Raw genomic sequence first — 15,156 nt, forward strand, 5'->3', positions numbered from 1 at the left:
CACAGGGGCAGAGCCCCGGTTGTCACCACCAGTGACAGACCTTGACTGTGCCCTACCATGTCACCCACTTCCAAAACCACAAAAAAAAAAAGGTCTTCTCGAATGAATTAAGCGGGGCTAAGCTGTGCGCTGCCCCTCGCCCACACTGGGACACTGTCCTACCAGCCCTGCCACGGTTGAACCCATCCTGACGTGCTCTCCAGGGAGCACGAGCCCTCCCGGAGGATGGAGGAATTCAGCTCCTCTTCCTCCTGGCAAAGCACACGTGCCCCAGGCTCACTGTCCCTGTGGTCCCTCATCCTTGGAGTAGTTTTCTTCCAGCAATTTCTCTGGCAGCTTCTTGAAGCCAAGTCAAGTTTTGCTGCGTGCAGCAGCCTGGGAAGGGGAACCCCATGGCTGAGAAGAATTACCCTGTTTGGTTTGCGTTGAACCTGACATGTGGTAACCTCCCGCGGTCCTGTCCTGCTCTCGTGTGGGATGAGGCAGTGGGCAACCAACCCTCTGCTTTGGCCACCCTGTCCTCTCCCAGGATGATGGGCTTTGTCTTGCAAGGCTGTTTCTTGCAGGGACGCCATGTGGACCTCTAAATGCTCTGATGACCTTCTCTGAACCCTCTCCTGTCTCCAGCATCTCCCCGTCTCCTGCTCCAGCATCTCCTGGAGGCAGGACGGCCACGCCGTGCACGGGCAGCAAGGAGGGCAAACCCCCCACTGACTCCCAGTTTTGCCTGCTCTCCTCTCCACTCTTTTCCTAATTATTCCCACAGGCTGATTTGCTTTTTTGACCACTGCCAGCCACCCACCCTCTGCAAACCCGTGGTCTGGCTGCTGGGTGGTACTGCTGGGCTGGGAACCCGTGGGTGATTCAGCAGCACCTTCCTCAGAGACCCTCCTGCAGCCTTGTCTTGGTTACCCTGGGTAATTTCATGCCATCCACAGGCTCATCGAATCCCAGAATGGTTTGGGTGGGAAAGGACCTTCAAAGCCCACCCAGTGCCACCCCCTGCCCTGGGCAGGGACACCTCCCACCAGCCCAGGTTGCTCCAAGCCCCGGCCAACCTGGCCTTGAACCCCTCCAGGGATGGGGCAGCCACAGCTTCTCTGGGCAACCTGGGCCAGGGGCTCACCACCCTCACACCAAAGAATTTCTTCACAATAGCTCATCTCAATCTCCCCTCCTCCAGTGTAAAACCGTTGCCCTTCGTCCTATCACTCCACTCCCTGCTCCAGAGTCCCTCATCACCCCATCTGAGGTCACTGGTGACTACACTGAAGTCCGTGTGCTCTTCCCCGCCATCGCAACGCTTCAGTAGCCCCCCCAGCCCAGGTGAGAGGGTCCTGGGTGACCCTGCCCCATGGCAGGAGAAGCTGCCTGGTGGGCAGCTGCCCCCTCTCCTTGGACGCCATGGACAAAGAGCATCCCTGCCACACGCAGGCAGGTCCCCATGGCACACAGAGCCTGAGGCTGCAGGCAGCTCCTTTGCCTTTATTTTCCCGTTGTTCCTCTCCCGGATGGAAAAAACAGGTTTCCACCGAGGCCAGGGTGGATGCCGTCGCTTAGGCTCGGCACTCAAAAAAGCTGTCTCGGATGGCTCTCTCCCGGGATGTGACCCTCTTCCCCGAGGGGAAGGTCTGGTAGGTCCGCAGGTTCATCGGTGACACTCGCAGCAAACGCCAGCGGGTCTTCGCGCTGAGCGGTGGGCTGGGGAGGAGCAGAGCACCACGGAGGGTTACAGAGGTGCAGGCAGCAGGTACGGAGCTGTAGGCAGGAGTTCCAGGGGTGCAGGCAGGGCGTCGAGGGCTGCAGGCAGGGCTCAGCCATAGGGGTGTCCTCCAAGGGCACCCTGTCACCCTTCACACCAGCAGAGCATCAGAAGCTGCAGAGCTTGCAGTGTTGTCCACCCAAAAGGACATGTTCAATCTGACCTGGCACTGGGCTGATGCAACCCCAGGGCTCCCAATTCCCAGCTCCATGGGCCGAGGCCAATGGTGTGAGGTTCAACAAGGCCAAGTGCCGGGTCCTGCCCTTGGGTCACACCAACCCCAGGGACGCTCCAGGCTGGGGCAGAGTGGCTGGAGAGATGCCCGGCGGAAAAGGACCTGGGGGTGTTGGTCGACAGCGGCTGAATATGAGCCAGCAGTGTGCCCAGGTGGCCAAGGAGGCCACCAGCATCCTGGCCTGTGTCAGCACTAGTGGGGCCAGCAGGAGTGGGGCAGTGACCGTCCCCCTGGACTGGGCACTGGGGAGGCCCCACCTCGAGGGCTGTGTCCAGGTTTGGGCCCCTCACGCCAAGAAAGACCTTGAGGGGCTGGAGCGTGTCCAGAGAAGGGCAACGGAGCTGGTGAGGGGTCTGGAGCACAAGTCTGGTGAGGAGCGGCTGAGGGAGCTGGGGGTGTTCAGCCTGGAGAAGAGGGGGCTGAGGGGAGACCTTCTGGCTCTCTACAGCTCCCTGAAAGGAGGGGGTAGCCAGGGGGGGTTGGGCTCTTCTCCCAAGGAACAGGCCATGGCACAAGAGGAAACGGCCTCAAGCTGTGCCAGGGGAGGTTTAGGATGGATATTGGGAACAATTTCCTCCTGGAAAGGGTTGTGAAGCATTGGAAGAGGCTGCCCAGGGCAGGGGTGGAGTCGCCATCCCTGGAGGGATTGAAAAGCCGGGCAGACGTGGTGCTGAGGGCCATGGGGTAGTGGTGGCCTTGGCAGTGTTGGGATGATGGTTGGACTCGATGATCTGAAAGGTCCCTTCCAACCCGGGCAATTCTATGGTTCTGTGATTCCCGCTGGCTCTGCCTGCTCCTGAGCCCCACACGGGCACCCACAGCCTTGCCCGCAGGGATTGCGCAGGCACAGGCGTAACTCTCTGCCAAGTGCAAGGAAAGACAGACGGAATTGGGAGATTTTTGTCCATGTCACGTCCAGAGCTGATGTTGCAAGGCCAAGAGGCACTCTCCTGTTTGCGAGCACTCGTGATGCCCAGGCCACAAACGATGCAGAAGCAGCTCTGCGTATCGGCATTTCCCGGGTGGGTTCAGCCACACACCTGAGCGAGGAAGGACCCTGGGGATGGGAAAGTGCTTGAAGGGACAGAGGGATGGTAGAGATTGCTTTCAAGGCCACCACTCCTTGTGCCCCTTTGGGGACACATTGCCTGACCCTCCGGGAGCTGGACGAAGCCAAATCACTTCTGTGGGGACGGGTCAGGGAGCAGCGAGGTCCTCAGCAACAAGGAGCAGGGGCGCATAGCAGCAAGCCAGGGTGAGGATCAGGTCTGGAGACGGCGGCCAGGGTCAGGCACAGCCCAAGGGCCACCCAACAGCGAGGCAGGTCTGAGGTCAAGCCCAAATCCAGGTCCAGGTTGAAGTGGAGGATGCCCAAGTGCTCTGCCTGGGTGCAGAGCCAGCTGTGGCGCAGCTGGAAAGGCGGGGGCTGGTGGTAAATCTGCAGCTTGAAAACAAATCCCAAAGGAAGGGAGGTGCCAGCCATCACCGCCAGCTTCGCTCACAACAGCTCTTATCAGCCAGGGCTGACCTTGGCCTCTGCCAGCTAAACTCCTGGAAGGGGGATGTGCTCATGGCCCCGACAGCATCTGGTTTGCTCCATCCACTTCCATCTATCCTCCTCGTCCCACGCATTTCTCCCCCTTGCCATGAGACCTGGCCTGGGTGAAGGACAGCCTCCCCCACTCCTCGTTTCTCATGGGCAGCCAAGGGCTGATAAGAAAGCGCGAGACAGCCATAGCACACAGCCACGATGAAATGCTCCTTGCCCATCAATTAACCTCTAATTTAAGCAGCTTCTCTGAGCTCCACACACAAAACTTTGCATATTCATGGATTTCCAGGGCTGGCCATAGCTCACAGCATCCCCGTGACTTCCCATCTCACAGCAAGGAGGGTCCAGCCACCTCCAGGGCTGTGAGAGCATCCATGGGGCAGAGGCAGCATCCAGATTCTCTGGTTGGTGCCTCCAGTGCTGTGGCTGGTCCGAGGCTCCCCCACGCGAGGAAGACATGGACGTACCGCAGCAAGGGCCACTGAGATGGGCTGGAGCCCATGATATAGACCCCCCTGCAGTGCTGCCTCCAGCGCTGGGGCCTCGGCACAGGAGAGACACGGAGCTGTTGGAGCGGGGCCAGAGGAGGCCCCGGAGATGCTGGGAGGGCTGGAGCCCCTCTGCTGGGAGGACAGGCTGAGAGAGCTGGGGGGGCTCAGCCTGGAGAAGAGAAGGCTCCGCGGAGACCTTCCAGCCCCTGCCAGTCCCTCAAGGGGCTCCAGGAAAGCTGGGGAGGGACTCTGGAGCAGGGAGGGGAGCCGTGGGACGAGGGGGAAGGGTTTTACACTGGAAGAGGGGAGATTGAGATGAGATATTGGGAAGAAATTCTTTGGTGTGAGGGGGGTGAGCCCCTGGCCCAGGTTGCCCAGAGAAGCTGTGGCTGCCCCATCCCTGGAGGGGTTCAAGGCCAGGTTGGCCGGGGCTTGGGGCAACCTGGGCTGGTGGGAGGTGTCCCTGCCCAGGGCAGGGGGTGGCACTGGGTGGCCTTTAAAGGTCCCTTCGACCCAAACCATTCTGTGATTTGATGATTCTACGTGGAAGGAGAGGCAGAGCTGGGCTGTTCAGCCTTGAGAGAGGAGAAGGCAAAGGTGGATCTTATTATTGTCTGTCTAAGGGCAGGTAGCAGAGAAGAGAGGATCTAGGGGACGTAGAGATGTAGGAGGCTGGAGGTTGCACCTTGAATTTCGATGTGCACAGCAATAGAAGCAGCAATGGGCACAAGGATATAAGGAAAATATCTGAGGATACTTTATCTGAAGGCCTCTGAAGACGACTGGGGGCTCTTTTTTTCCTGGATTTTACGCTCCTGTTGAGTCGCAGGAATACAGCACTAGGGGGCACCCACGTATTTCTCCTGGCGGCGGCTCCAGCTGCCTCCCACCGCAGCTCCCAGCCCCGAGCTGGCAGCGCCGTAGGCGCATTTTCAGCCCATTTCAGGTCCAGCGGCATCACCCCAGGAGGCCGGTGTTGTGCTCAGAGCTCAAGGCAAGAGGGAATTTTGGATGCCAGCTTTTACCAGAGTTAGTTGACAGCAATACACCCCTGTGATGGCTCCTCTGGTCCTTGGAGGGCTGAGCAGGGTGCTGGGGGCTGCCAGTGCCATGGGTTTCCATCCAGAGGGGCCGTGGGACACCGTGCCAGGCTGTGCCACAGAGCACACCAGCCGGTAATGCACAACCCATGGCTGTGAAGGTAGATGGTCTCAATTGGTTTTAGAATCATAGAATGATTTGGGTGGGAAGGGACCTTAAAGATCTCATTGCACCCCCTGCCCTGGGCAGGGACACCTCCCACCAGCCCAGGTTGCTCCAAGCCCCGGCCAACCTGGCCTTGAACCCCTCCAGGGATGGGGCAGCCACAGCTTCTCTGGGCAGCCTGGGCCAGGGGCTCACCCCCCTCACACCAAAGAGTTTCTTCACAATATCTCATCTCAATCTCCCCTCTTTCAGTTTAAAATCCCCTCGTCCCATGGCTCCCCTCCCGGATTGGATGTGGGGCTGGCTTTCCCCCACAGCTCTCTGGTTTCATCCCACCAGCCCCAAGCCCTTGGGAATTGGGTGCCACCATGTCCTAGGGACATCGCTACTCACAGGTTGACCACAACGTCCTAGGGACATTGATACTCACTCACAGGTTGACCACCACATCCTAGGGACATCGGTAGTCACAGGTCAACAACCATGTCCTAGGGACATCGGTAGTCACTGGTTGACCACCACATCCTAGGGACATCAGTGCTCACAGGTCAACTACCATGTCCTAGGGACATTGATACTCACAGGTTGATCACCACGTCCTAGGGGCTTCGGTACTCACAGGTCGAGCGGATGAGGATGTCTCTCCTTTTCCTTCGCAGGCAGCACAAAGTAAGGAACGATCTGCATCGTCCCGCTCTTGTCCCGGTAAAACTCACGGTGTTGCTGGGTCAGCTGCAGATAAAGACAAGCATGCCGGTGTTTCAGCCTGAGTTCAGCGCTCCAAGTCTTGTTGGCAGCAGGATTTTGCAGGGGTTGCCATTGCAAGCACACGGCCATCCCCTCCCCGCTATGAAGTGCAGAAATGACGGACACAGCCGTGCGCGGCCTCACACACTCGGGATGCTGCACTAACAGGCAAATTAATAATCATAGAATCATAGGATTGCCCAGGTTGGAAGGGGCCTTTAAGATCGTCTAGTCCAACTGTTGACCCAGCACTGCCAAGGCCACCACTACCCCATGGCCCTCAGCACCACGTCTGCCCGGCTTTTCAATCCCTCCAGGGGTGGCGACTCCACCACTGCCCTGGGCAGCCTCTTCCAATGCTTCACAACCCTTTCCAGGAGGAAATTGTTCCCAATAGCCATCCTAAACCTCCCCTGGCACAACTTGAGGCCGTTTCCTCTTGTGCCATGGCCTGTTCCTTGGGAGAAGAGCCCGACCCCCCCTGGCTACCCCCTCCTTTCAGGGAGCTGTAGAGAGCGAGAAGGTCTCCCCTCAGCCTCCTCTTCTCCAGGCTGAACACCCCCAGCTCCCTCAGCCGCTCCTCTAGACCTGTTCTCTAGACACACAAGCTGCCTCAAGTCAGATCTGACAGCTGAGGTGCCATCCCTGCCCGCATGGTTTTGGGCAGAGAGCAGAGGAGGGGACATCTGTCTCCAGCCCCCCGTAGCCAGCAGGACCTGTGACCACCCTGGCTCCCCTCCACGGTACCCGTCGTGTCCTCACCTGGTAGAACCTGCTCAGCTGCTGGGATCGGCTGCCGTCCAGGTTGAAGGGGGTGCGCAGTGGGACGTGTGGGTACAGCTCCTTGTCCTCTGCTTGGTGCGCTGCCACGGTCTGGGGACCCTGGGAGTATCTCATGGTGGCGTTCCCACAGGTGTTTCTGAAAGCAAATGGTGGTTTTCATAGAAACACAGACTGGTTTGGGTGGGAAGGGACCTTAAAGGCCACCCAGTGCCACCCCCTGCCCTTGCCAGGGACACCTCCCACCAGCCCAGGTTGCTCCAAGCCCCGGCCAACCTGGCCTTGAACCCCTCCAGGGATGGGGCAGCCACAGCTTCTCTGGGCAACCTGGGCCAGGGGCTCACCCCCCTCACACCAAAGAATTTCTTCCTCAGATCTCAGCTAAATCTCCCCTCTTCCAGTGTAAAACCAAGGTGTTCAAGGCCAGGTTGGCCGGGGCTTGGAGCAACCTGGGCTGGTGGGAGGTGTCCCTGCCCAGGGCAGGGGGTGGCACTGGGTGGCCTTTAAGGTCCCTTCCCACCCAAACCAGTCTGTGATTGTACGTGCAGCTGGTGACATTGCCCTGCAATGCTGTTCACCTCTACCAGTATCAACTGGCCACAAATCCAAAGCAAAGTGGTCAATAGGGACATCCGCTATGTAAGTAGCCTGTTGCTCGCCATGCTCCACAGTGCTGGAGGAATATTTGTGTGAACTTGTCCAGGTGCCAAAAACAGGGGACGTGATTTAAGCCCGCGAGCCCCCACAGAGCCAAAGCCAGCCTGCAGCCCCGGGCAGGGGGAGAGGAGCCCATCACCCGGACGTCGGGCCTCCCGGCTCCTGGCGTTGGGGCCGTTGTCTCTGCAGCCTGGCTGCCGTTTTGCCGAGTTGCCAGAGCAGCTGAAGAAGAGGAGAAACGAGAGACTGGGCAGCAAACCCACTTTGGGGTTAAAGTGGTGAGATCTGAACTGGGAGTGGGGTGTCAACCAGTGCTGAAAATGATGCTCTCAAAAGACCGGAGGAAAAATTATATATATATACACACATACATATATACACACATACATATATATATATATATTTAAAAATTCAATAATTAAAAATATATATGTATATATAATTTTTCCTCTGGTCTTTTGAGAGCTCCTACAAATACAGCTCTGCCTGGAAGGGAGACCTGGACTCCAGCAGCTCGGAGAGCAGCAGGGAGAGGGATGGACGCCAGCCACGCACGTAACCCCACCAGCGAGGAGCCTCCTGGCCCCCGGGCTGGCTTTATATCAGGGGAAATCTGCCAGGAACGGGCATTCCCACCCAGGGCAAGGGCTGCCCGGGGCAAGGGCATCCCCTGGCAGTTTGGACCAGCACTGGCCGCAGCAGGAGTCTTTGCTTACACAAAACAAAAGGAGACATGAAAGAAAACAAGAGGGGGAGAACATAGGTGACGATGGGAAGGGGCTGGGGCAGGGGGGAGATGGGGCAAAAATTGATGCAGCTCATTTGGGCAAGAGACACATTTGGGGTCTATCAGGGAGAGGAAAAGCCCCCGAAATCCTCCCAGGACCAGGGGGCGCATTAGCAGGGTGCACGGGAGACCTCTGCCTCTCTCAAAGGCTGCGTGCGTTATTCACTGCCCTCCTGCGATATGCACGAGGCGGGGAGGAAATCCACCCTCTACAACCACCGATAAAAAGGACAACCCCTGACCCGTGTAAAACAGCCCGAGGAAACACGAAGACGTGGGGCTGGAAGGGCAGAGCAGTCGGGAGATGGAGTCTCTGCAGCACCCGGCTCCTACAGCGCGTGTTAAATGCAGATGAGAGGATGGGTGCGGGGTCCATACAGCAGGGTCCAGGATCCACGAAGGGTGCAGGGTGTTTGGGGCAAGGTTCAGGATCCACGAAGGGTGCAGGGTGCAGGGGGCAGGGTGCAGGATCCATTAAGGGTGCAGGATCCATGAAGGGTGCAGGATCCATGGGACAGGGTGCAAGACCCATGGGGCAGGGTGCAGGATCCATGAGGGGTGCAGGATCCATGAGGGGTGCAGGATCCATTAAGGGCACAGGGTCCATGGGGCAGGGTGCAGGATCCATGAAGGGTGCAGGGTGTTTGGGGCAAGGTTCAGGATCCATGAAGAGTGCAGGGTCCATGGGACAGGGTGCAAGACCCATGGGGCAAGGTGCAGGATCCATGAGGGGTGCAGGATCCATTAAGGGTTCAGGGTCCATGGGACAGGGTGCAGGATCCATGAAGGGTGCAGGGTTTTTGGGATGAGGTGCAAGGTCCATGGGGCAGGGTGCAGGACTCATGATGGGTGCAGGGTCCATAGGGCAGGGTGCAGGATCCATGAAGGGTGCAGGATGCATGAAGGGTGCAGGGTGTTTGGGGCAAGGTTCAGGATCCATGAAGAGTGCAGGGTCCATGGGACAGGGTGCGGGATCCATGAAGGCTGCAAGGTTTTTGGGATAAGGTGTAGGATCCATGAGGGGTGCAGGACCCATGATGGGTGCAGGGTTTTTGGGATGGGGTGCAGGATTCATGAAGGGTGCAGGGTGCTTGGGACAAGGTTCAGGATCCACGAAGAGTGCAGGGTCCATGGGGCAGGGTGCAGGATCCATGAAGGTTGCAGGGCCCACAGAGCAGGGTGCGGGATCCATGAAGGGGGCAGGGTTTTTGGGATGGGGTGCAGGATCCATGAAGGGTGCAGGACCCATGATGGGCGCAGGGCCCATGGGGCAGGGTGAGGGTCCCCAGGGCGCCGGTCTGGTTGTCCTCAGCCCATACCTGCTGCCAGTTGTGTCCAGGCTGTGGAGGGTCCCTGCACTGCGGTTCCCCTGGATCCATCCTGTTTGGTTCTGCTGGGCCCAGCTGGCTCACAAACACCATCACCGGGCAACCACGGGAGCCCGGGAACACCTCACGGAACCCCCAGCACCCTGAGATCCCCAGCACCTTCTCTTGAACATCCCCTGCACCCAGCGCATCCACCCATCCACCCCTCACCACTGCGCCCGCCCTGGCTCCACGGCCTGCGCCCCTCCCCAACACCCCCCGCCCTCCACAAACATCCCCAGATTCACATTTTTTAGGCTTTGGGGGATTTTTTTTCCCAGGTCTATGAATAGGGGGAATAGTAGGTGCCGTTCCTGCCCGAGGAGGGCAACCAGGGACCTGTCCTGGAAAGCCTTTGGGAAGGGTCTTCCCGAGAACCAATGTTAAAAAAAAATATTATTGCACACAGAGATCCGCACATTGTATTAAAATAATCCGTGTAAAATGATCTTCGCTTGTAGGGGCCACTGGGAGGCGTGGGAATTGGAGAGGGTCTTCTTGGTTTGCACCTCGGCTCTGAGATATTTCAAATTTAAAAAAAAAAAAAAAAGGGGGAAAAAGAAGAAAAGAAAACGAAAGAAAATAGAAACGCAGAGGCTTTAAGCACCTTCCTCACGCTCGGACATTGCAGTGCCAGCTCTGGAGAAGGTCTCCCAGCCGCCTTCTCTCCCAGTTGGGTCGCGCGGCAGAGGCGTGTGTTGGTCTCACCGGGTTGCTCAGCCTCCAGTCTCAGCATTTCCAAAATCATCACTTTCCTGGAGGACGGATCTGCTGGGGAGTCCACGGGCCGTTCCCGGGTCGAGCCATGCATCCCCATCCCCGTGCCCCAGTGGCCAAGCTCCTGCCACCGTCCTCTCTCGTTCCCAGCGAGATGTGGAGTCAGCCACCACGGGACTGGGGAGACACTGGGAGGGCTGGGATCCATCACCGGGAGTTTGCTATGGGCACGGCAGACCCATAGCAGAAACCCACCGCCTGTCCTCATGGCTGGCTCCTCTCTGCGGGGCGGAGAGATGAGGAAAGCTGCTTTCTTTGAAAACTGCTGATTTTTTGGCTGGGGAAGGGGACTGGCCCTCCTCCGGCTGGGGACAGGGCAGCCAGGGCAGGGGACAGGGGCTGCTGGTGCAGCCGGAGGAGAAGGGAGCCGGTGGGAGACTTGAAGGGGGTGAAGAAGCTGCTGAGAGAGAGGAGAAGGGCTGTGGTGGAGGGAGAGACAGCTCAAGGAGGAAAGTTCTTGGAGAGCCAAAGGTGGGACCGGCTGCGTTCAAGGCTTTCTCCAGGGAGAGCAGACAAAGGTGCTGAGGATGTGCTGGGAGGGTCCCAGACCTTTCGAGGAGATGCCACCCAGTTCCAAGCCCCAGGGTGTTTGTGCCCTGCAGCATGGCCTGGGGAGATGATGTGGAGCCCCAGGTGCCACCCTGCTCATCCCGGCCTGAGGAGCCGCATTGGTGAGGCCCCATCTCAAGGGCTGTGTCCAGTTTGGGGCCCCTCACGCCAAGAAAGACCTTGAGGGGCTGGAGCGTGTCCAGAGAAGGGCAACGGAGCTGGTGAGGGGTCTGGAGCACAAGTCTGGTGAGGAGCGGCTGAGGGAGCTGGGGGTGTTCAGCCTGGAGAAGAGGGGGCTGAGGGGACACCTTCTGGCTCTCTACAGCTCCCTGAAAGGAGGGGGTAGCCAGGGGGGGTCGGGCTCTTCTCCCAAGGAACAGGCCATGGCACAAGAGGAAACGGCCTCAAGTTGCGCCAGGGGAGGTTTAGGATGGATATTGGGAACAATTTCCTCCTGGAAAGGGTTGTGAAGCATTGGAAGAGGCTGCCCAGGGCAGTGGTGGAGTCGCCATCCCTGGAGGGATTGAAAAGCCGGGCAGACGTGGTGCTGAGGGCCATGGGGTAGTGGTGGCCTTGGCAGTGTTGGGTTGATGGTTGGACTCGATGATCTGAAAGGTCTTTTCCAACCTAAATGACTCTGTGATTCTGTGACACACGGACCCGCTGTTACCAAGGATGCCGAGCTCTCGCCTCTCCCCTGCATGGCTGCAACCGGGGAGGACACTCAGCTCAGAACATCTCACGCGGACACCGTCCAAGCACTGATTTACACAGGAATGTTCACTGGTTCGCCTCGGATTTGCCATTCCCCCTTTCTTAGCAAGCCCTTTCACTTGCTCACCCTTGTGCTTATCTACAAAACCTGCCTCCGCAGCATTTTCCCCCTTTTTGCCAGAGACCGACACACGCGTGCGGAGCCGCCCGCTGCAGCTCTCGAAATGGCAGATGATGCCACGAGGCCCCACTCCTGAGAGCTGCTTCCCCGAAGTTCTTTAAAATGAAGGAGACTGGCCAAAATTCTTTAAAATTAAAGCGACGGGGCTGCAGGGAGGACGACGGCAGACGGAGGGAGACTTGCAGTGGCGGAGTCAAGGTCGGGAAGAGCTGGGGTCTGAAAGACGGACTCTGTGAGCAGAGCGATGAGAGACGGCAGGGGACAAGGGTTGGTCGCAGCCCTTTTTCCACTCGTTCCTTCTCCCCAGTTTGAGTAGTCATGAGTAAATCTCTTGGATGCTCCCCACGCACCGCCAGGAGCCAGCCCTGCTCCATCAATGGGCAGTTCATCAACGGGGGCTTCAGTTCCCTCTGCGCGGGGCTAAATTGGCGTGACCGCTCTCCAGGGAGCTGCGGCGCGAGTGACATCGGTACAGCGCTTGGCATCTCCCCAGGGAAAGGGCAGGAGAAGCTCCAGAAAGGTGCTTTGGTTTGGGTGTTTGCCCTCCATGGCGGGGGGGGCTCCTCGTTACTCCCCCTCCGAGGCCGTGGCTCAGTCCTGGCTGTTGGGGCAAAGGGGCAGCGGCTGCACAAGGAAGAGCAGGGCCAAAAAAGGGGATTATGACGGAAAATGAAGAAATGCACATCGCCGTCCCGCAGGGCAAGGAGGCTCTGGAACCTGCCGTACCCAAAGCACGCTGTCCCCAAAGCACGTTGTTCCCAAAGCACGCTGTCCCCAAACTTCTTAGTAACAAAGTACACTGTCCCCAAAGCCTGTTGTGCCCAAAGCTCATTGTCCCCAAAGCACGCTCTCCCCAGTGCTCACTGTCCCCAAAGCTCATTGTCCCCAAAGCACGCTCTCCCCAGTGCTCACTGTCCCCAAAGCTCATTGTCCCCAAAGCCTGCTATCCCCAAAGCTTATTGTCCCCAAAGCATGCTGCCCCAAAGCACATTGTCCCCAAGGCACGTTGTCCCCAAAACCTGCTATCCCCAAAGCACGCTGTCCCCAAAGAATGCTGTCCCCAAAGCTCGTTGTCCCCAAATCCTGCTGTTGCCAAAGCATACTGTCCCCAAATCCTGCTGTCCCCAGAGCTCACCGTCCCCAAAGCCCACGTTTCTTGCGGGTGCGTCACTTGGCAGGAGAAGGAGAAGTGCCCTCTCCATGCCCTGGGGATGTCACACCGCCCGGGTGGCACGAGAAGAGCGACCGAGCAGGGGCAAACACACCACTGGGTGTACGGCCACGGCGGGGTCACATCCCATCGGCACTCCAACATCCCTGGAGCCTGTCCCAGAGATTCCTGCTGATGGGAGGGGACAAAATCGGTCCCTGAGGGCGATGCCTTTGCCCAGCTCTCAGGCGACACCAAAAAAAAAAAAAAATGGGAAAAGAAAAACACGGCAGCTTTCTGCAATTAATATAAAGGATTTGACAAATGGGGAGGCTGATATGATTTTTCCAAGCGTGGGAAGAAAAGAGCTGCGGAAAAAAAAAAATAAAATAGAGAAAAGGAGTTAACAAGAGACAATTTCATTAATTTTGGACGTAACGTTCTGCAGCATCGCCATGAGACTGTCGCTTCAGCTTCTGCAACGGCGTTTATTTTAATGGGATACTGGTGCCGTGGGAGGCGTTCGCGGAGGGACTGGTTGAGGCCTGATCCTGCCCGCGGCAAACAGCCCTTTCCCCCTCGCCTCTGGTGTAAAACCATAGTAAATCCGAGCAGTCGGCAGTGATTCAGAGGTGGGTGGGGGATTTTATTCACAGGCAGCGACGTGAAAATTGCAGAGATGTTGCAAAAAAACCGAAATTGATGTTTATAGCGGGCATTTTCTCCTCTTGCGCTGTTGATCGCAGGCAGGCCTCCTCAGCACTCGAACCGGAGAGAACATTTTTGTCGCCCCATACTTTGACAGCCCTTGTGTTGCCTTGACTTCATAGAATCATAGAATCGTTAGGGTTGGAAGGGACCTTAAAGATCATCTCGTTCCAACCCCCCTGCCATGGGCAGGGACACCTCCCACTAGATCAGGTTGCTCAGAGCCCCGTCCAGCCTGGCCTTAAAAACTTCCAGGGATGGGGCTTCCACCACCTCCTGGGCCACCTGTTCCAGTGTCTCCCCACCCTCATGGTGAAGAACTTCTTCCTGACGTCCAGGCTGAATCGACCCATCTCTAGTTTTAATCCATTCCCTCTGGTCCCACCATTACCCAACATCCTAAAAAGTCCCTCCCCAGCTTTCTTGGAGGCCCCCTTAAGATACTGGTAGGCCACTCGAAGGTCTCCTCGGAGCCGCCTTTTCTCCAGACTGAACAACCCCAACTCTCTCAGTCTGTCCTCAAAGGAGAGGTGCTCCAGCCCTCTGATCGTCCTCGTGGCCCTTCTCTGGACACGTTCCAGCACGTCCGTATCTCTCTTGTAGTAGGGGCTCCAGAACTGGACACAGTGCTCCAGGTGGGGTCTCACGAGAGTGGAGTAGAGGGGGAGAATCACCTCCCTCGACCTGCTGGCCACGCTTCTCCTGATGCAGCCCTGATGCAGGTACGATTGGCTTTCTGGGCTGCCAGCGCACACTGGCGGCTCATGTTGAGCTCATGACTTCGCTGCAGCTGGGTTCCTGTGCTGCTCCTGCTCATCTCCTTTATCCCATTTACGGGTGCAACTGGGTGGATAAACCAGCTGGGGTGCAAGCGTGGAGCTCCCACCATCCAGCAGAGCATTGAGCTCTGGAGATCTCCAGCCAAGAGCAGCCAAACTCTGCTGGGCTGTGGCCTCCTGGGAGGATGCTTATGTCCGGCAGCCCAGATTTAATGCACCTCATTAAAGACCCACATCTACCTCATCTTCTCTCTCAAGTTCTTCTTTCTTGCTTTGCTGTGGCTCTTTGTTTAAGCCTGGGAGTTAAAACTAGGGGTTACCACTCCCCAAGAGCCCTCCACCCGTGCTTTTACAGTAGGAACGGTTAAATCATGTCTGGGGTTTCATGTAAAATAAGAGTGGGGAAAAAAGAAGTCCACAATCCTCATCAGGTCCTTCAGGCGGGTGTTCTCACGGTGGCCACCCAGCATCACTCACCTACCACACGTTGCTGCTCCAAGTGAGCTGTCCCACTGCCTCTTGTAAGGAATATCTTCAGTCAACACGCCTTACGCTGGACTTCTTTTACTTCATTATCTACTCTCTGGTATTGAATAAGAGGTTTTAAATTGACTACGTGATGTAGAAGGTGTTTTCTGTAGCACTTGTGCTTTTAGGGCAACGTGGGTTGTGCTGAAGGTGCCTCCTGGAAATGAAGGTGCCTCCTGGAAATGA

At 57.5% G+C, this 15,156-nt stretch overlaps 1 protein-coding gene across 1 annotated transcript; it reads right to left on the reverse strand.

The window, feature by feature from the left end:
* Positions 1 to 1,556: 1,556 nt before the first annotated feature.
* CIMIP2C (ciliary microtubule inner protein 2C) lies at positions 1,557 to 10,704 on the reverse strand. The gene is made up of 4 exons (XM_074582260.1): positions 10,192 to 10,704; positions 6,756 to 6,912; positions 5,866 to 5,978; positions 1,557 to 1,701 (listed from the first exon to the last, which is right to left on the reverse strand). Exons 2-4 carry the CDS (start codon positions 6,888 to 6,890, stop codon positions 1,557 to 1,559), a joined length of 393 nt encoding a protein of 130 aa, XP_074438361.1. The 5' UTR covers positions 6,891 to 6,912; positions 10,192 to 10,704.
* Positions 10,705 to 15,156: the final 4,452 nt, after the last annotated feature.

The sequence above is a fragment of the Larus michahellis genome, chromosome 3, assembly GCF_964199755.1.
Source record: "Larus michahellis chromosome 3, bLarMic1.1, whole genome shotgun sequence".
Classification (NCBI taxonomy): Eukaryota; Metazoa; Chordata; class Aves; order Charadriiformes; family Laridae; genus Larus; species Larus michahellis.